Source organism: Strongylocentrotus purpuratus, unplaced genomic scaffold (genome assembly GCF_000002235.5).
Source record: "Strongylocentrotus purpuratus isolate Spur 01 unplaced genomic scaffold, Spur_5.0 spur5_scaffold_9, whole genome shotgun sequence".
Taxonomy (NCBI): domain Eukaryota; kingdom Metazoa; phylum Echinodermata; class Echinoidea; order Camarodonta; family Strongylocentrotidae; genus Strongylocentrotus; species Strongylocentrotus purpuratus.
The window spans coordinates 17434419-17456868 of NW_022145615.1; the positions used below are offsets into that span (position 1 = coordinate 17434419).

Here is a 22450-nt window from a genome sequence, read left to right on the forward strand (position 1 = left end):
ATCACCATCGGAAGACGATCTAATTAAATTTTTAGAGTAATTAGGTCGATGGCACAGAGGTCAACTTCTGAAATTCCAGCTACCTGTAATAGTCTTGTTATTGCAAAATCTCAAGAGCCATTAGAGATATAAGGCTCAAACTTGTTGATGATATGTATACACCATAGGAAGATGATCTAAATAGATTTTGGAGTAAATAGGTCAAAGTTTCAAGGTCACAGAGGTCAATTTCTGAAAGTACAGGTTTTAGCCTTGCTATTGGGACATCTCAAGAATCACAAGAGAAAGGCTTTTTGTTTTCATTGTGATAGATGTATGTCACAAATAATTCCATCTATTTTGCATACCTACTAAATTTAGAGCGAAGACATATATGAGATCTTTGTCTTGTTACTTATGCCTCGCAAACCATTTTTATGCCTCCGCTACAAAGTAGCCAGAGGCATTATGTTTTCTGGTTGTCCGTCCGTCCAAACTTGGGTCATGTATGTATCTAACAGAGCCAATGAACTGATTCGATTTTGGAGTCACGAGGTCGAAGGTCAAAGTTCACAGGGCTCATTATGTATACAAAAATAACGCATGATCGCGTTATCTCAAGAACCGATCGATGGATTCCTGCCAAACTTGGGTCATGTATGTATCTTGCAGAGCCAACGAACTGATTAAATTTTGGGGTCACGAAGTCAAAGGTCACAGGGCTCATTATGTATGCACAAATAGCTTGTGATCATTATGTGAGCATTATCATGAGAACCAATAGACAGATTACTATCAAACTCAAGACATGTATATATGTATCTTGCAGAGCCAATTAACTGATTAGATTTTAGGGTCATCAGGTCAAAGGTCATGGGGCTTATTATGTATGTGAATGCATTATCATTAAAACCGACAGATGGATTACAATCAAACTTGAATTTTAACTGATTAGATTTTAGGGTCATCAGGTCAAAGGTCATGGGGCTCATTATGTATGACTATACATGTAAATAGCTTGTGAATGCATTATCATTACAACCGACAGATGGATTACAATCAAACTTGAAATTTAAAAATTGCTTCCGTTTTGGTTTGTAAAATTGCTCTATTGCGGAGGCATAATTTTTGACTGCGTGCAGTCAAAATTCCATCTACATGTAGTTATTGTAGTTTTAAACCTCAATATTTCTTTTTCCAATATTTTTATGTATTTTTTTAACAGTTTTATGCAATTTTCTTTACTTTTTATCCCATCAGATATATATAAATTTTATATATTTATAAAATATTTTTTATCATGGTTTGTGAAATAAAGATAAAATGAAACAAATGAAACATGATTTGTCTGTAGTTTAGTCAGGGATAGATTACAGTACAGTGTATGCTCTCTATGTGGTTCCTGTCCAGAATGTATACTTGTCTGTACAGGAAATTCTCATTAATTCTGTTCTTTTTTATCTTTATTCTCTCCAGAATATAGAGGAATTCAAAACGTGTGACAATGGAAATGCATTTATCCAGTGTCGTGCTCGTACAACATTTAAAAGTGTAAGTTTGTTTTCATTCACTTTCATCATATCATTTTAAATCATTTCCATTTCATGTAACCATTTGATGACTCTATTGGTAAGGTCGGTAATAAATATTGTTGTGAACTTTTACTACTACTGCTACTACTACTACTACTACTACTACTACTACTACTACTACTACTACTACTACTACTACTACTACTATACTACTACCTCTATCACTACCAATACTACCACCACCACCACCACCACCACCACTACTACAACAAAAGCAAAAACAACAACTACTTAAAGCTGATATTCTAAGCAAATAAATGTCCCTTAATTTGGTACCTACGGCAAGCATATGTTATTAAGTTTTTCAATTACATAGTATATCACAACAAAATTCTGGCTACTCGAAATCCTTAATTGAAATGTCGAAAATATTCGCCTCTCTTTGCATAGAAAATCAGTCACGGCGCTGGTCTACTATTATGACATCACGTCCGGAAAAGAGTATATTCACGTACCCGGATGTTCCATAGAAAGCATGTGCAGAGAGAATAGATTTTCTGCTTATTTTTGTTACAAAGGCTGAAAAGTCTAATAAATCATAATTCTATGTACAATTCTTTACCTTCCCCTAATATTTCATAGTATTAATAACAATTCCCCTTTTAAAAATTATGACATATACATGCCAACGATGTGCTATTAGTCGATATTTTCATCATGTAATTTTTGTTTTGGTGTTGAAATTGGCCCAGGCACGGAGTGAACGGTAGCTGTCTGGTGGTAAGTGGACCGTATCCCCATGCACAGTTCATTACCATACAGCGATCTCATGATGGTTTCTTTTTCCCTTTTCCCATGTCTTTCGCCTTCCTTGGCCCTGAAGATCCTTCATCTTCTTCCATGCTGTGCATTAATTGTGCGATATACCAATTCTGACACCGGCAGTCATGAGCAAGTCTTTATTAGTTGTTTTTCTTAGCTGGTAACGTCGCTTTCATTCTCTTGCAATTGCCGATAAACATATACAACTAGCGCACGTACGTTCCATCACAAGCAAGCCGCGCTAGAGCAGCGGCCTGGTCTTACCTCCTGATTCTTCTCGCTTCACGAACGTTCGTGCAAGAGCCGCATCACTCGCGGATGAATATCGTTCGATCACTAGACGTTGTCAAAATATTATCGAGGAAGTGCGCTTGCATGATCTCGTTCAAGTTTGATATTTTACAACATAAAATGTTTAACTGGTACTGTATCCTTTTTTGAGGCAGTCACACACATCTAGGATAAGTACTATCATATTTCTAGGCCTATTCGTTTTACAAAACTGCTCCTCTGATGACAAGATAATGCATACGCCTATTCAAACGTGCATGATTTAACCTTGTTTCCCAAGCAGTATACTCGTCTTAAATCTCTACCAAATAGGTGAATATGAGGATATAAAAGGAAATCAGCGACTGGAAAATGTTGCTTCGTTATTCTTCATTCAAATGAAAAAATAAAATCCATCAAATATACTCATTAACAACAACAAATCTAAGCTCTGACAGGATAGCATTTACGTAGGGATATCACTGCCATTCACTCTCACTGAGCCCTATTTGTGACGTCACGGATAGAGGCCCGACTCTACATGCACTTCCGGGTTTCAGACTTAGATAGTTTGGTAGAGTTTACTCGCATAAATTCACCATTCTAAACTTGTTTTGTCAGTTGGACACCATTTAGTGTTTTTATGGGGGTTAAAAGCTTTCTATTGATGTAATTATCTCAATATTTGGGATTGTCTTAGAATATCAACTTTAATGTACTGGTACAGCTACTACTACTATAAATAATGATAATAATAATATCTCCACTTCTACTACTACTACTACTACTACTATACTACTACCTCTACCACTACCTATACCACTACCAATAATACCACCACCACCACCACCATCACCACTACCACCACCATCACCACTACCACCACCACCACTACCATCACCACCACTACTACAACAAAAGCAAAAACAACAACTACTTAATGTACTGGTACAGCTACTACTACTATAAATAATGATAATAATAATATCTCCACTTCTAGTACTACTACCACTTCTACTACCACAACTACCACTACTACTACTTTTACCACTATCACCACTTTTTCAATTATCCCTAATACCTACTACTTCCTCTTTCGTTTCCGACCACCGCTACCACTTCCCACTACCACCACCACTTTACCACTCCCGGAACCGCTAATGATCTTACTTCTGTACTTCACTGCCTTTTTATGTCTACAGGATAGAGACTGTTTCAACTTTATAAGGATTGCTGAGATAATGACCAATAACATGCTGCTGGTGTGTGGAACCAATGCCCTCAATCCAAGATGTTACACCTGTAATGTAACGAGAAATAGTGCGGTGAGTCTCCCTTGTCTCCATTTTCTTTTCTTTTTATAAGTGTCAAGTTTGGATGAATTGTATAAAGTAATGAATGAATCTTTCCTTGTGAAAATGGCTAAAACGTAAGGGCAATACTTAGCCTACATAGAAGTTTGCGCTGAGGTTATCTTGACAGAAATACACAAAGTATCTCAGTGCCGGAATGATACTGGCAGCTCGCCAAAGGGCTGTTATATGAACACTGCATGAGCTTGTTACGTTTTCATTAATTACGTCGATGACAGTGACAACTAATTTATCATTATTACAATAATTTTTTTCTTTTATTGCTCCATCGTTTTAATAAAGATGTCTCTAAAAACAATATCTTTATGTACAGACTTTGAAAAGAGGTTAAGAAAATTGCCAATTTCGATCAAAATTGTGATTCAGAACCTCTCAGTGTGGTGCCAATTGAAGGATTTTAAAGCTTTCTTTTCATAATTCCTGGCATCAAACACAGTATGGTCATGCAAGCAAAATGGATACAGGTCAGTCAGGAACCCCATGACTTTTACAAGCCAATCACCTGTCTGAATATCAAGATATTTATGAATGGAAATCGAAATTAAAAAAAAGGTTTTCCTAACATTTTTAATAACACTACATTCTATTGGGGAAAATGAGTATGGTATAACCGGTCACTCAAAGTTTTTAACTAAGGCACTTCATGATCATTTTGAAGCGCAATTTGTTTAGGGCTTCAATATTACTCCATATCACAGACACTGATAACACGTAGGGCCAGGCATCTCAGATTTAACATTGTTTAAATAAATGATGCCTTTAAATCTTGATGAGAGGGTTATGTTTTTGTATTGCAGGGCATAGAAGGAGTAAGTTGTCCAGGACCTAGAGGTGAGGGAACATGTTCATTCAGTACTGCACAAGGTCACGGGACTGTGGATGGCACTGGGATAGCACCCAAACACTGGGAACTGAACGCAACTTCACAATATTCCGGTAGGTTGATTGACGGCTTGATAGACATCTTCGATTACTCTTTTTAATGACCATCATTTATCCTTGATGATCTGTTTTAATTGTGTGTTCACCTTGAGATGAAGGCCCTGGATAAACATAATGTAAATATATATGTCTCTCTCTCTCTCTACGCTCTCTCTCTCTCTCTCTCTCTCTCTCTCTCTCTCTCTCTTTCTCTCTCTCTCTCTTTCTCTCTCTCTCTCTTTCTCTCTCTCTATCTCTCTTTCTCTCTTTCTCTCTCTCTCTCTCTCTCTCTCCAGATAGGATTTCTATACGGTGATATAAAACTTAGTTGGTTAAGCGATAAAATATTGAAGGGTTTACAGTCATTCTTACTTTCATTTTTGATGTCGATCACGACGGTTGATCAGGCTCAAACACACGTTTGCACAAACAAGTACGTAAACAAGCCATAAAATGCCAGACGAAATGGGATCAAATGACTATCAAAACAACATGGGGGTGGGGTGGACATGAGAGACAATTACTTAAATGATAATTGTGGAGTAATGATTCTCACAATTTATCAATCATCTAGAGTAAAACAAAATTGTCATTTAAATTCAGAATCAAAGAAATGTACATTTCATCATTGCTACAATTTTTAGACCCGAACTGGCAAGCAATATTTTGCATGGCACATACAAGTGAACAAGCCCCAAAATACCAGTAGAAATTTGATCAAAATTACTATAAAAACACAGATAATATAACTGAGACAGTTATACAGAAGTAATGATTCAATTACATTTTATCAATCATCTATGAACAGTCAATAAAATTGCCACATACTGTATGTACATATACAAATTCAGGATCAAAGAAAATATACTCGTCATTCAATTTTTGGACTTAAGATTCCACTTTGCTTTACTTTTGCCTGGTTATTGTCTATTATGTAGTACTTTCTTGATGTTTTGAATGCCAATGTCGTTATGAAGTATTAGATATACCGTATTCAAACATCGAAATCACATTCGTTGTTAGGGGAACATGCGAATAGTGGAAAAAGTAGTATTTGATTGTCGATTGGCAGTAAACTATTAGAATAGTTTGAATATTTGAATATATTAGACCCAGGACTAGTGTATATCATGCAGATATACTGCTTAGTTATCACATGGTCGATGGTATGATACTAGTTTGATTACTTAAATATTCTAAGTTATGTAGCCAAGTCTCATCAAAACGTTCAGTATTTTCGTTTGCAGTATGGATGAAAGATCGTGCCTATCTTAAACCATTTCAAAGGATGTTTTACCAGCATCTATGTGACTCTTTTGTATATTGTATGACAGACAGTCTGCCAAATTCTAAGCACAGTCAAACCTGTCTATAGTAACTGTATTTTATGTTTGAAATATGCAATGAGGGTTTTATTTGTACACATGATCAATTCAGCCATTGGGCTGCGACACATGTTTTTTTTAATAAACCTTGATTCAATTCAATTCAATTCAATTCAATTCCATTCAATTCCAAGGGAAACATGGGTTCCTTTAGTACATGTTTCAATGAAAAACCATTTTCAATAAAAAAAAAAAAAAAAAATGCTTTTTGTAGACAGGTGGTCTTTGTAGACAGGTGGTCACTAAAGCAGGCTTGACTATAGTAATATGTCTTAATGTTTCAGATGGTCAGTTATTCCTGGGAGTTTCACTGACCCATGGCAAGTCAGAGACGTCTATCTCCAGGGTTGATGTTTACCCTGCAGGTTCCGGTGGCTCGGATACATCGTTCACTAAACGGCTCGATACGACATCTTACTTCTCTCGATCAGTCAACGGTAAGCTATTTCCCTTCTCAAGCCATCATGTATTTCAAATAATGCAGGCACTGGCTAGTGGCTACAAAAGTAATGCCGATTGTTTTTTCTTTAATATATAAATGTTCCAAATGTTTCAAATGTTTCATATGGTACGTGAAAGGAATTCATTGAATCATGACCTAAGATCCAGTTCTACAAGTAACAGATTTAAAGCAATGATAAATTTAAAACAAAAAAGGTATTTTTCAAAGAATGATGTCCATGGTTAAGTAGGTACAGTACTTCTCTTTCCTTTCTTTCTTTTACATGTACTTTTATTTCTTTCTTTCCTATTTTCTCTCCTTTTTATTCTTTCTGCAAAACCTTCTTCATGAATGTGTGTGTGTGTGTTGCGATGTATGTGCATGCTTGTATTATGCAAGTCTTTTACTTTGTATTACTATTAATTGTGTTCACTATCTTGTTATTGTTTGTTACAGGGCCCCAATTACAAGCAGAATTCTGCTTCTTAGGGGTCTTAACCATTAGATTGTATATTGTCATTGTAAATTGTTTTACAAAGTTTGAATAAAGTTTTGAATTGAATTGAATTGTAACAATATTTTCTATTGTTTACCCCCATTGATATAACCCCAAGTTTATCCTGATGGTAAACATGTTTTTAATTTTTATGCCTCCGCCACCGAAGGTGGTGCCGGAGGCATCATGTTTTCGGGTTGTCCGTCCGTACGTCCGTCCGTCCGTCCCGTTTGACCGTTATCACAATATCTCAAGAACCATTTAAGATTTAAACTTAAGACTCGGGAATAGTATTTATCACCATAGGAAGACGATCTGATTAGATTTTGGAGTACGTAGGTCAAAGGTCACAGGTCACAGAGGTCAACTTATGAAATTCCTTGTATTGAGTTTGTTAGCGCGATATCTCAAGAACCATTTGAGATTTAAACTTCAAACTTAAGGATAGTATGTATCACCATAGGAAGACGATCTGATTAGATTTTGGAGCACGTATGTCAAAGGTCAAGGGTCACAGAGGTCAACTTATGAAATTCCATACATTGAGATTGTTATCATGATATCTCAAGAACCATTTGAGATTTAAACTTCAAACTTAAGGATAGTGTGTATCACCATAGGAAGACGATCTGATTAGATTTTGGAGCACGTATGTCAAAGGTCAAGGGTCACAGAGGTCAACTTATGAAATTCCATACATTGAGATTGTTATCATGATATCTCAAGAACCACTGGAGATTTAAACTTCAAACTTAGTGATAGTGTGTATCACTATAGGAAAACAATCTGATTAGATTTTGGAGCACGTAGGTCAAAGGTCAAAGGTCACAGGGCTCATTATGTATGCAAAAACAGCTTGTGATCGCGTTATCTGAACAACCGATTGATGGATTCCTGCCAAACTTTGGTCATGTATGTATCTTGCAGAGCCAATGAACTGATTAGATTTTGGGGTTACGAGGTCAAAGGTCAAAGGTCACAGGGCTCATTATGTATGCAAAAACAGCTTGTGATCTAGTTATCTGAAGAACCGATTGATGGATTCCTGCCAAACTTAGGTCATGTATGTTACTTGCAGAGCTGATGAACTGATTAGATTTTGGGGTCATGAGGTAAAGGTCAAGGTCATGCGGCTCATTATGTATGCAAAAATAGCTTGTGATCGTATTATCATTAGAACAGATTGATGGATTCCTGCCAAACTTAGATCATTTATGTATCTTGCAGAGCCAATGAATGGTTCATAAGATCAAAGGTCATGGGCTCATTATGTATGCAAAAATAGCTTGTGGACGCATTATCATTAGAACTGACAGATGGATTACTATTTAACTCAGGAAATCTTGCAGAGCCAATGAACTGAGTAGATTTTAGGGTCATGAGGTCAAAGATCAAAGGGTCATATATGTATATGAGAAATTGCTTGTAATCACGATATTCTGAGAACATGTTAATGGATTACAATTGAACTTGAATTTGAAAAATTTCTTCCGTTTCGGTTTGTAAAATTGCTCTATGACGGAGGCATCATTTTCGACTGCGCGCAGTCGAATTCCATCTAGTTTTTTTTTAAACCCCTCCATAACTCATAGGCAACAAAACAAAAACAAAAAAGAGAAGATTTTTTGTGGATTGAATTTTGTGTTGAAAAAAAAATGGGTATGATTTCTCTTCCCATAATAAAAGCCATCGCCCTCGTGTGCTGAAGTTCACTACCCTACACGTTCATTATACCCAGTTTACATTGTATCAGTGGTAAAACAAGCATTACAAGTCAAAGTATATGACTTAAAAGTTCATTTGTGACAAATGATATAAAATTTGGTGGTACAGAAGTTGATCTGGGCCCTGTTTCATGAAACTTGTTATCAATAACATGTTACGATAACTGTCTTACGCTACTGAAATCGTGGCATTTGATTTGCCTGAGAGCAAATTTGTCATCGAAATTTAGCATTTGTTTATTGATGACAAGTTTTATGAAATAGGGGCCTGGGCCCATATTCAATTCAATACTTAAGTACAACATTTAAGCTTTTTACTTAGTATTTGGCTTAGATAAAATACTTGGCTAATTATGGAATTCAATTTACACTTTTTGGCTAAGTATTGTACTCTAAATCTAAGCCAACTCCATACCAGACTTAAGTCAATTATTTGGAGGCCTTGATTGGCAGGCATATGGTTTTCTTACGCAGTATCATAACCTGCGCATTTATTGCAATGCATCAATTGCGCATTACTTTTGATTGACCATGTGATGTCACAATGCTTATCAGTAAGTTTTTTACTTAGATTTTGGCTTACGTAAGTATAAGTCTAAAATGCATTTTTGAATACGAGATAAGTAAATTACTTAACTACGCCATTTACTTAGTAAATTTCTTACTTATGCTATTAGTATTGAATTGAATACCGGCCCTGATGATTTCCATTTCATTTTCTCCATTCATAATGACATCACACAGAGGCTGACTTTGTTGGTAAACCATTGGTGATTGGAGATCGAGTGTACTACTTCTATCGTGAGTTAGCCGTTGAGCATGTGAATCAAGGCAAGATGGTGTACAGTAGAGTGGCCAGAGTTTGCAAGGTCAGTCTTCTCTTTTAACTCTTTGACATTCATCTTTGTTAATAGTGATAATCTAATAATATTTTGTGATGCTTTCTAATAAAGCGCTACACCAGCTGTTGTTGTTGTTGTTGTTGTTTTTTTTTTTTGGGGGGGGGCAGGACAATTAAATGGCATATATTAATGGCATAATAGTTTTGAAAAGAAACACACACAAAAAAATATATATATTTAACTATTTCTTAATACAATCATAATGGTACACATAATTACAATCATCTAAAGTAGAACACACATTGAAATCAAAGGAAAAGCACATTTGTGCCCTCACAGCATAATGACTACTAATAAATTTACTTGAACCTTGACATGTTTTTTCAAGCATTTGGAAGAAAGATCCAGGTACAGTTCAATCCACTTTCATTGTTCATTGAATCTATTTTTAGAAGCCATTGATTGTAAACAACATTTCTCGACATTCCTAAAAGATTCCAGTTAGCGTGTGAGATTGATTAGTGATCTGTTGTGATATATTTTTTCATGCCACAGGTTCATGTATCATGATGTTGTGCCCAGCTTTTGTAATAAAGGAAAGTTTTGAATCAAATTCAGCATGTTATCAAAACCAATATTTTTTATTTATTTATCTATTTATTTATTAATCTATTTAATTAAACATTCAAAAATAAAAAAATAAAAAATGGCCCGGGACAAGTATTGAAATATGCGATATATTTTAGATACCACTGGTAACAATGGTTTTGTACATTTGTAATATAGCAAAGTTGTTAATCAAATTTAGCTACATGTACATGTATAGTCTGTAGTAGTCTTCAGGTATATACCAATATTTTTTTTGTGGGAGTTTGGGATGGGGATGCAGGAAATGTAGAGACTTCCTCTATTCCCAAGCTTTCTGTTTTCCCCTGAGAATTTGTTGCCAAGTTAAATTTATGTTGTTATGTTCTGTTGCAATTAACATGAAACACAATCAATAACAATGCTTTGTTTTTTGCTCTGTTGTTATTTTAACCTTGTGATGTTGCATTATCTTCTAGAATGCACACATAACAATGCATTATTCGTATAGTATTGCATACTCCAGGAAATGATTTAGGTCCTCACGAGAAATCTCACCCATGAACAAGGGATTGCTGGTTTTGTGTTACATTCAGCTCTTTGGAAAGTGGCAAAGTGAAAATGGTTTCTAATGCCGAAAGTGATTTGTTTTTTTTCTTCTTTTTTTTCTTTCTTTTAATCTGAGAAAATTTGCAACCTTGACAAAGAATGATAAAGTTCTTTTTCCCCATTTACATCTTCAAGTATACAAACATGTAGAAATTGAGAGTAATCATGTTTTAAGGATTTGAGAGTAAATTTATTTAAATTCATGTCTATGATACTGAAGTTTTCTTCCTTGCACGTAGTGAAAGTGAAACAAAGAAATACCAAATTTTTGTATCCTTTCTGGAAGTGGCATTTAATCTAATCAATCTTATATGGCAGGATATATATTGTGATTTTTGTTTGATTTATTACTTAAATTAATATTTTAAAGTCTGTCATGAATATACTTAAGTATTTTTATTCTTTCCTTTAGATTTATGAATGTATCTATATTCAATGGTTTTTGAATTTTTGATTTTTGGCATTTAAATGTGCTAATAAACACTTCAGTATCACAGAGGTCAATTCTTGGTTCCGAGTGGAGGTGTCTTGGTCAAGTAGTTTATGCACTTGACTTGAAATGCAAAGGTCAGGGGTTTGATCCCCTAGCTGGTTTTGTGTAACACATGCAGCTCTGTGGAAAGTGGTAAAGTGAAAATGGTTTCTAATGCCTATTAAAAGTAATTTTCCTTTTTGTCTGACTAAATTTTGCAACCTTTATAGAAATTGATAAAGTTCTTTTTTTCCCAGTTACATGTACAAGTATACAAACATGTAGAAAATGAGAGGAATGAAGGTTTTACAAAATGAGGACATTTTGCAGCCTTTAGTAGGAATGTTAAAGTTCTTTTTCCCCAAGTTAAATGTACAGGGGGGTGTTTCACAAAGATCCTAAGTTGAACTTATCTCTAAGTTGGACTTAAAATTTATGGGAAGCCATTAGCATCCTTGAAAATATTTTGTAATTTTTTTTTTAGAAGGCATAAAATATTGATTCAAATCATTCATATTTTCTATTATCATGGGAGATTTCATGTTCTTGATGTGGAATTGATGAAAAGTCTAAAATACTCCAATTTTTTGCTTATGAATATATTTCATTTTAAGGCTCCAATGGCTGTCCATACTTTTTAAGTCCAACTTAGTGTTAAGTTCTACTTAGGATCTTTGTGAAACACTCCCCAGGTATAACAAAATGAAGAAAATTAGAGCAATCAAGGGTTTATAAAGCCTGTGGTAAGATTGCAATTTTGAGCAGGAAATCAGGGTTCATTTTCCCCAGGTACATGTACAAGTTTACAAACATTTAGACAGGAATAGAGAGTAAATTTATTCAAACTCGTGTCTTTACTGAGGCTTTCAATCTTGCACGAATCGAATATGAAACAAGGAAATATGACATTTGTGTTTTCATTCTGTAAGTGGCATTTAATTCTAATCAAACTTTTATGGAAGGGTAAATTGATATTATATTGTCTGTCATGATTATACATTTTAAACTTTTTCTTTCCTCTTCGTTCTCAAATGTATCTATAATTGTGATTAAGTTTTTGATTGATGGCAATTAAACGTGCAAATAAATACTTCAGTAATGGCGGTCAATTCTTGGTTCTAAGTAAGTAAAATCTGTGAGATAATAAATGAGTTGGGTATACGGAAGGTTCAGCACGTAGAATGAAGTACGTACATCTAATTCTTGTGGTTAATTGTCAGCTTGGTAAATGTTAAATCACTGAAAATCAATTCAATTCACAAATGGTTTATTAAACAACATGGTTTGCAGCAGTAAGCTGGATTGCACATGTATATGATAGATAAAAATGAACATTAAAATTCAAATTACATGGAAATATATGCAATTCATCATTTTTTTGTCAAGTACACAATGATCAGTCATCAATATAATTATACAGATTGATATAAATCTGGAATATTGAATACCTATGAAAAGCTAAATTGTTTAGCAAGACCAATTACTCAATGAAAGTTAACTACCGGTATGCTGAAATAGTGATCTTTTATTTCACTTTTTTTTTGTGGAGGATGTTTTTAACTTTATTAAAAGGGGAAAAAAATCTTCAGTTACAAAACATGATCAATTATTCTCACGTGTATATGTGGCCATGGCTCAGTTATGCTTCTAGAATATTTCAGGAATAACTGCCTGCAAGAAAAGAAAATATGTTCATGAGACGGTCAGACTAATACATTTTTATGACTTTGAAAAATATGTCTGTACCGGTAATAATCTGAGCATGTGTTTGTGTAGAAGCAATGGCATGTGCTTACCTCCTAGTTTCAAGTGTACAGGTTTATGTGTACATCTAACAAACCGACCCATTAGGCAGTTAAGATCGGTTTAGAAAATATATCACTAAATATTATTGATCTTTTAGCCAACATAATTCATCATTTGATGAGATTTGTTCCCATTAATATTATTGATCTGTTAACCAATCTTAGTTTGTCATTTAATGAGATTTGTTTATCCATCAACCAATCAAAATATATAACTAATTATTATTGATCAGATTAATAGCCAGTCAGAATTCTTCATTTGAAGAGATTCGTTTCCATCAACCAATTAAAATATATCACTTAATATTATTGATCTTTTAGCCAACATAATTCATCATTTGATGAGATTTGTTCCCATTAATATTATTGCTCTGTTAACCAATCAGAATTTGTAATATGATGAGATTTGTTTATCCATCAACCAATCAAAATATATCACTTAATATTATTGATCAGATTAATAGCCAGTCAGAATTCTTCATTTGATAAGATTTGTTTTAATATCCATCAACCAATCAAAATACATCACTTAATATTATTGATCTTTTAGCCAACAGAATTCATCATTTGATGAGATTTGTTCCCATTAATATTATTGATCTGTTAACCAATCAGAATTTGTCATTTAATGAGATTTGTTTATCCATCAACCAATCAAAATATATCACTTAATATTATTGATCAGATTAATAGCCAGTCAGAATTCTTCATTTGATGAGATTCGTTTCCATCAACCAATCAAAATTTATCACTTAATATTATTGATCTTTTAGCCAACATAATTCATCATTTGATGAGATTTGTTCCCATTAATATTATTGCTCTGTTAACCAATCAGAATTCGTAATATGATGAGATTTGTTTATCCATCAACCAATCAAACTATATCACTTAATATTATTGATCAGATTAATAGCCAGTCAGAATTCTTCATTTGAAGAGATTCGTTTCCATCAACCAATCAAAATATATCACTTAATATTATTGATCTGTTAGCCAATCAGGATTCACGATTCAATGTACAGAGTAGTAAGCAGCTATACAGTACATTTATAGGATATTTTGTCTGTTTGGAGACAGAAGAGTATGAAGTGCGTGTTGATCCAACAACCAATCAGAATTCACCATTTGATGAGATTTGTTTCCATCAACCAATCGAAATTTATCTGTTAGCCAATCAGGATTCACCATTCAATGTAGTACCGGTAGTAAGCAGCTATACAGTACATTTATAGCATATTTTGTCTTTTTGGTGACAGAAGAGCATGAGGCTGTGTAGATATGGGTTAATGCCCTTCTGTCTCCAAAAAGACATATAAAGAAAAAGATATATAAATGAAAATAAAATAAAACATTTACAACATTTACCCATCAATCTGACTTGATAGATGTTGATAATGTGTACATGATGGCTTTCCTGATGTCAATTCTATCTCTAAATTATGTATTTGCATTTAGGATGATGTTGGAATTACCAGATATTGGTCAAGTTTTCAGAAAGCAAGGTTGAGCTGTTTTATTGATGGGGATTTTGCTTTATATTACAATGAAATACGTAAGTAGTCCCTTTTTTTCACTATCTGTATGCATTTCACTGATATTGAAAATTTTGATCTGACTGATGGTATAATGTAATAAGAGCTGTACCTAGGGCGTACAAAATACAGTATTATAGAATTATACTTAATATATTGCTGACAACTGTTTTTTTAGTTATAATTGACTAATATGAGTAATCAATATCTAAATGCCCTGCACAGCCCCATTGGCAAAACTCTTTATATTATTATTTTTTTAATTTCTCCTTCCTTTGTTTTTGTTGTTGGTTATATCACTCATTCTCTTTTCTTTCCACTTTAACCCATTCGCAACTAGAGATTTTGTAAGAATGGCCTATTACTCACTGGAAGAACATTTGTCCATACAGAATCCTACTGTAGATTACACACGTGTAACATTATCACGGTAGACCCCATAGAAGGGATACTACAGCGTTGAAAGCAGACGAAAACAGAAGGGCGATTTTGGGTGGTTCAGTGATTAAAAGGAGGGGCGGTTTTGGGCTGTTTAGATGCTGAAGGGTAAAATATACACTAATATTTTGTTATAAATAATTCCATCTCTTTCTCTCCGCCTCTTCCTCTACCCCCCTTTGACTACTGGTACCTCTTGTTTTTTCATTTATTCTTATCTTCTGCATTCTCTCTTCACTGTATTACCTCTTTCTCTCATGTTTCTATCACTCTTCTTTGTTGTTGCATGTACTTCTTCCATCCTCTAATACTTTCTCCTACTATTTCCCCTTTTCTTTTCATTCTGTTCTTTGTACTCCTTTATCTCTTCTCCTCTCTCTCTCTCTCTATCTCTCTTTCTCCTCATGATATACCCCTCTCATCATTTTTTCTTTCTGCAGAGGACATATTTGTTGAAGAGAGAGGATTAGATCACTACATTCATGCAGTGTTCTCTGGTGTACCGTAAGTTTATTACTATTATTTTTAAATTATAAATCTAGTTTCTATGTGCAAATGAATCTCAACTGTTTGCAGTAGGAATTTTTGCATCTATGGAGTATGTCTCTTGCCCATTAGATTGAGTTTGAATCATTAATGATGAAGTTTCAAGTTTTATTTATTTATTTCAAACTTGTTCATTTATTCAAACAAATAATCAATGGGAGCAAACAAAATAGTAGATGATAAAGTAATTGTATAGAATTTGAATTGTTTTCTTACAATTTCGGAAGGGTAAATAGGATTGCCAGTAATTGTAATTTTGTTAAGGGTCAGAAAATTTATAAATGACTGGTAAAATGAACGGCATTTCAAAGTATTCACCCGAAGAAAATTCACAACTGATAATTATGGACAAATTTTATTTGGATGGAAAGATTTTCTCTTGAAAAACACAAATAGTTTGCTGAAAAATCATATAGATATCATGGAAAGGTGTAAAATGCAAATTTTTTGGCTGGCTGTGTCTCGAATGTGACATCACGAATCTTGACCTTCTATGGAGGGTCGCCGAAGGCAGAAAATCTGGATCTCAAAATTAACATTTTTGAGAGATGATTACTGCGGGCCCCAAACATATTTTGAAGAGGGAAGTTGTTTTATTTGATCAGGAAGGCTTCCCCTTCGCAATGATATGAATTTTGCATCAATTCAAAACACTTTTGATTCTTCAGGTGACTACTTGAAACATCTTTGATAGTAGGGGTAATCTGGGCCCTGTTGCAAACAACTTTAATACTACTGGGGGGTGTTTCACAAAGATCCTAAGTAGAACTTAACTCTAAGTTGGACTTAAAATTTATGGACAGCCATTGGAGTCTTAAAATGAAATATATTCAAAAGCAGAAATTCAAGTATTTTATACTTTTTTATAAATTCCAAATCCAGAACATGAAATCTCCTTGTTGATAGAAAATATGAATGATTTGAATCAACATTTTATGCCTTTCAAAATAACTTTTACAAAATATTTTCAAAGATGCTAACGGCTTTCCATAATTTTTAAGTCCAACTTAGAGATAAGTTCAACTTAGAATCTTTGTGAAACACCCCCCTGATGGTCTCTTTGCCATCAATATTAACTACCGTGGTCAAATCACTTAACAGCCAATCAAATCAATGTTTCCATGAAAGTTACTATTAAAGGCAAATTTACCATCAATGCTAACATCTAATGCAACAGCATTGGTCTCATTAAATTGGTATGTCTTACACAATGGTTACTTTTCCTTTAAAAAATCATAATAGAAACCAAGCTTGTTGAATTTTAGCAAACACACATGACGAGAATAAAGAACAGGGGTTAAGGAGGAAAAAAATAGCTGAAGATACAATAACAAGTACTGGTACAATAGGTGAAAGAAAGTATATGTTGAAGGTCAGGATACGTCTTACTTTTCCTGAACAGAGATAATGCCAATGTATTCCTTACAAGGCTGCCGTACATTGTTTGTGTAAAGCAATGAACATTGTATGACTACCACTACCAGCAAGAAAACAGGGTGTTTATCCCAGGTTATACCAGTATGAAATCAGATCTTATTTTCTCATAGTCAGGCCTCATACATTTTGTACAAACAGTTTGTAGTCTCATGGGTGTAAACTTGAGCGTTAATTTTTATACTTTCTTTGAATTGTAGCCATGATCGGATAACAACTGTTTTATGATTTAAAGCCAATGTTATAAGTTCAAAACAACAAAATGCTAGTTCAGACATGTTGGGTCAACTATTTGAATCATACAAAAATAAAAAACAAATTTATGTTTGAGTTAATAGTACACATAAAAGTAGCTGTGCACAACAAAGGCTCCTGAGAGTACTCGCTTCTCAATTCAATCAATCAAATCAAATCAATTCAAGGTTTATTAAAATATATCTTTGCAGCGGTTGATGGCTGAATTGCGATATAGTTCACAGATAAAAACATACAAAATCACAAAATAAACATATCGATTACAATGAACTTTGACATAAATTTAAAACACAATAGAAATTAGAGTATAGAATTACACTTGGAATTATAATCACAAAATTTGATATATAATATATGTTGAGAGTATTTTAATCAGTTGGCTTTAAAATAATAAAACAGAAAACCAAAGATTTCAAATGTGAGTTTCAGAAAATATGGGTTGTTTAAATTACAGGAGTTTAGTGATCATTCATTCTCTCTCTGTTTATAAGATACACAATATTAAAGTGCATTACACTTATTTGGTTTATTTTTCCTTGTCGCATGTGAACTAGGCTAAAAATAAATGAGCATTTAATCATGCAGATGTTATTTCATTTGTCATATTGGCTATAAATGGAATATTGATTGAAAAAGAATGTAATATTATGAATTTTAACTATCATCCTTGGTATCTATCTTTCCACAGTAACGGACCACAGAGCTCAGCTGTATGTGTCTATCGTCTGTCAGATATTGATACAATCTTTGATACTAGCAGCTTCAAAGGTCCCCTCTCATCAGATCATATCTGGCTCACCAGACCAAGGAGTGAAGTCCCTACTCCTAGACCAGGTCTAGATGTAAGTTATTGAACTGAGAATTGCTCCTAGGCATTGTTTCATTAAAGATATAGAGTACCGAAGCTGTGACATCATAAAAATCCATTTTAGAATTTCTCAATTTTAACTTCATTTTCCAAAAGAGCATCATAAATAATGTCCAAATGTTGAAAACCAATTGGATATGTCAAGTATTGGCTAAGATATGTCTCTTGAATAAATAGATTTCAATAGGAAATCACTGTTATTTTGCTCTGGTTCATAACATTCCAAAATGACAGTGATTTCCTATTGAAATCTAATTATTTGGATGGTCATATCTCAGCCAACGTCCAGCTTAAAGTCATTACATGCCAAGAATATCTTCATATATATATATCTCGTGCACACTTTCTTAAGAAATAGTGTACATCAAAGGGCAGGAATACATCTTATTTTTTAGAATACCTACACCTATTCTAAAAGGTGAGGTTTCCTTTAAGGACATTGACCTTAATGTGAGCAGAGGATTGTTTTTTGGTACTGTGCCAACCATATAAAATCTACCTCTTTTGCTTTACTTTCGTATCTATTTCATAATTGACATGTTGATTAGAGTTGCCCCTGGTAGCTGAAAAGTTTGTTGAACCTTCATTGCCCTCAACCTACATGTACATGTATATAATAACACAAGAAAGCTAGAAAGTTACCTTGGATAATTGTAAGATGATACTCTAAAAGTTGGCATGGCATCATTTGTTTGTATTTGTTGATTACTGAGCATTTGATATCCATTGTGTCAAATCTGTTTTTTGATATTCATTGTATTGCACTGAAAGTATGGAATGTTTCTCCAAATCTTTCCACTTCAAATTCCTCATGAGACAAAGAGTAGGTTCCTCTCCTTAATTAACTATATATTTGGTTATATTATATAGCTTAGACAGATACCGAGATGTGATTGGTCCAGAGCTCGTCACGTGATATCAATTGCGAGGATCCAAATTGTTATATTTTCCTGGTTGGTTATATCTTACCGGCTGTTGACATTTTTTTTTCACAATTTTTTTTTTCCCTTGAAATCATTTTTTCCACATTTTCATTTTTTCCCCAAAAATGCTTTTTTGGGGTAATTTTTTTTTTTTTAAATTTAAATTTTTTTTTTCTTTCCAAAATTTATTTATTTTTTGTTTTTTGTAAGGTTTTTTTTTTCTTGAACTATCTCGACAGATTATTTTTCCGTAATTTTGATTGTCCCCGAAAAAAGAAATAAAATTTCGGGCAAAAAAAATATGGACCCCCCCCCCCCCCCAAAAAACCCAAGGCTATCTAATATAACAGTTATTGACTGGCAGGGGGGATATAACATTCTTTGGACCCGAAGGGAGTTATATTTTTCCTCGTGACCATATTTTCCCTCAGCGCTGCGCGCTTCGGGAAAATATAACCACTTGGGAAATATAACTCCCTTCAGTGGTCCAAGTAATGTTATATTACACCCCCTGCCAGTCAATAACTGTATAATACAGTTGGAATTAGCATTCACAAAAGTCCAGTAGGTCAATAGGCCTGTTTTCATTAGCTCGAGATTGCCAAATAACCCGCTATTTTAACCATCCCCATCGCAAACTATCCAGCTAATTTGCGTCTTTATCAGCCCGCAGTTGCAATTAGCGGGATATTTTGGTCGAGGTAATCATCCCAGCATATCTTGGGCTAGTTTGCAAAATATCCCGCTATTTGTCCGGTGCGTCTTCACCAGCCCGAAGACTCGCACTATGTGTGAACACCGAGCAAAATATCTCGAGCTGATTTCTCGAGCTCGACTTTCAAGTTTCGAAGTCGAGTCTCGAGCTGATGAAGACGCGATTTGTAACTTCGTGGCAATATGAGCTGATGAAGACATTATGTTTCTTCTTCTCCTCTTGTACAGTGCAATGACCCAACCCAGGACCTCACCTTCATCGAGCAGTTTCCACTCATGCAGAGACTTGCTCAAAGTGTTCCAATATTCACGGTCGACAATGCCAGATTTTCTTCCATCGTCGTGGACAACATTACCGATCAACAAATCTATTATGTCGGTACTGGTAAGTAGCTGTGAACAAGAGGTCATGAGCCATAAAATTCATACATCATATCGAGGGTTCAGTGACACAAAGACGAAACTCCAAATTTTGCCAAAATGAGTATTTGATATCAAAATATTCCGAAAAATATGGGCTTTCCAGGAAACACATAGACTTAACTCCACCCAATACCCCATTGAAGTCAATGGCTAGTGAAACATAGACTTAACTCCTTAAGGCCCAAGTGCTCAGTGACACATAAACCACTTTTCTCATAATGGCCGAAATGGGGTTACGTCTTTGTGTCACTGGCCCCTCGATATGAACATTGAAATTGTACATTTTGTGTGATTGCTTGTGTATTTTTTAATGAAGTTGGATAAACTATAGATCATCATTTTAAGTATGTATTTAATGTGGTTAGAAGATTTAAGGTCAAGGACTGAGTAATGGATAGGACAGGGTACCATATTACATTCAGCTCAGTGTTTATGATCCAAGGTCAGTATTCAATTCTAGTACGATAAGTAAGAAATTTACTAGGTATTTTCATATCATATCAGATTTATAGTTCCTTCTTCTACCTTCTCAGAGTATGATTTACCTGTTGAAACTGAATCTTACACTTAAAGTTAAAGTTGAGTGCTGATCATACGATTGCATTTTGAAAGAAACAGTGTGGAATCGATCAAAAAAAGTTGATCATGTAGCATAGTAGTATTGGTGTGTACTGCAAGATTCTGGAATCATCAAAAGGATAAGAAATTTAGCCTAGTCTTGGTAAAATAACAAGCACTGTCCACAGAAAGATAAATGGGACTACACTACACATAAAAATGAGGCCCACATGTTTAAGCTGATACATGCCATATTTAGAATATAGAGGCATTTGAAGAGCCGGGCTTTTCAGGGAACATTTTTTGTCTGATGTTCTTCCACACTTGCATAATAACAATGAAAATGCTCACAAATTATATTTCACCTCTCCCAGAACTCAACCTTCTATTAAAACACTCAAAGAGAATGTGTGGATGTATGTGAACTTCTTTTTATTTTACTATTTTTGTTTGATTCCGTACTAGAATCTGGCTCTGTACTGAAAGCGTATCGTGAATTTCCTGGTGATGCAGAATTCAAAGTTTATGAATTAAGTGTGACGGTAAGTAACAGAATATCAAAACAGGTCTATAACACATAGATGTATTTCGTGTACATGTAACTACAAGGTATTGTGCATTATTTGAAATTCAACTATTCACAGATACAGTATTCCAAATGTCATGGCATATTTTAGCTGCCCTTGTAGTGTTCTTTATCTCTAAGTTACAGTTTACAAGGATTAAATACAATGTAGTTGCCATGGAAATGAAACACATGGATGTTTATGTGTGCTTCTTCCAAGCCCTTGATGACAAACAAAGCGTGGTTATTTTTGTGGGATTAATCTTTCGCGCTGAGCGACCCCAAAGCATATTTGCTAGGTCTTAAATTTGCGTTGCACACAATTCAGCCTGTTCAAAACATGCATAAGAAGTCATGCTTATATTATCGCGAGTTCTAAAATTCGCGCTTGTCGATGTTAGCATGAAATCCAATCAATCAATCAACCAATCAACCTATCAATCAAACATTTGATTTTGTTGGAACACTCACATGTGACGTTCTTCTTGCATGATATTTCACTTTTGGCAGTCATTTTCATGGAAATGAGATTCCAAAGTACAGTTTTAATTGATGACTTTTTATGTTTGTTTTTCTTATTTGATAGGATAACAAGCAGCCCATAGTTGGTCTTCAGCTAGCCGGAGACAGCACAAACCGTCACATCATAGCTGTATCAGATAATGCCGTGTACAGAGTGCCTCTACATAACTGTGCTACAAACTGTGAAAGGAGATGTTCAGAACTTTTGAAGGGCTATTGCCACTGGGAAGGCGGTTGCTGTAGAGCCAATGGGTATGTGCATGTTATAATAATAATAATTGGCTTTTATATAGCGCCTAATACATCAATGATGTGTCTATTAGCGCTTTACAGAGATATTATTAACGCGGTGATCGGATTCAGGTTTACCCGCACACAATGTATGCACATTCTCCACTCCCTGGGGAGCATT

At 34.4% G+C, this 22450-nt stretch overlaps 1 protein-coding gene across 1 annotated transcript in view; it reads left to right on the top strand.

Annotated features, from left to right (window-relative positions):
• Nucleotides 1–22450, top strand: part of LOC581320 (semaphorin-1A) — a 36816-nt gene that overhangs the window by 9521 nt on the left and 4845 nt on the right. The window contains exons 4-14 of the mRNA XM_030977065.1: nucleotides 1456–1530; nucleotides 3806–3928; nucleotides 4774–4912; nucleotides 6567–6719; nucleotides 9689–9813; nucleotides 14716–14812; nucleotides 15671–15734; nucleotides 18154–18307; nucleotides 20199–20355; nucleotides 21417–21493; nucleotides 22103–22290. Of these exons, the coding sequence (XP_030832925.1) occupies nucleotides 1456–1530; nucleotides 3806–3928; nucleotides 4774–4912; nucleotides 6567–6719; nucleotides 9689–9813; nucleotides 14716–14812; nucleotides 15671–15734; nucleotides 18154–18307; nucleotides 20199–20355; nucleotides 21417–21493; nucleotides 22103–22290 (1352 nt within the window). The remainder of the gene's footprint in view (nucleotides 1–1455; nucleotides 1531–3805; nucleotides 3929–4773; nucleotides 4913–6566; nucleotides 6720–9688; nucleotides 9814–14715; nucleotides 14813–15670; nucleotides 15735–18153; nucleotides 18308–20198; nucleotides 20356–21416; nucleotides 21494–22102; nucleotides 22291–22450) is intronic.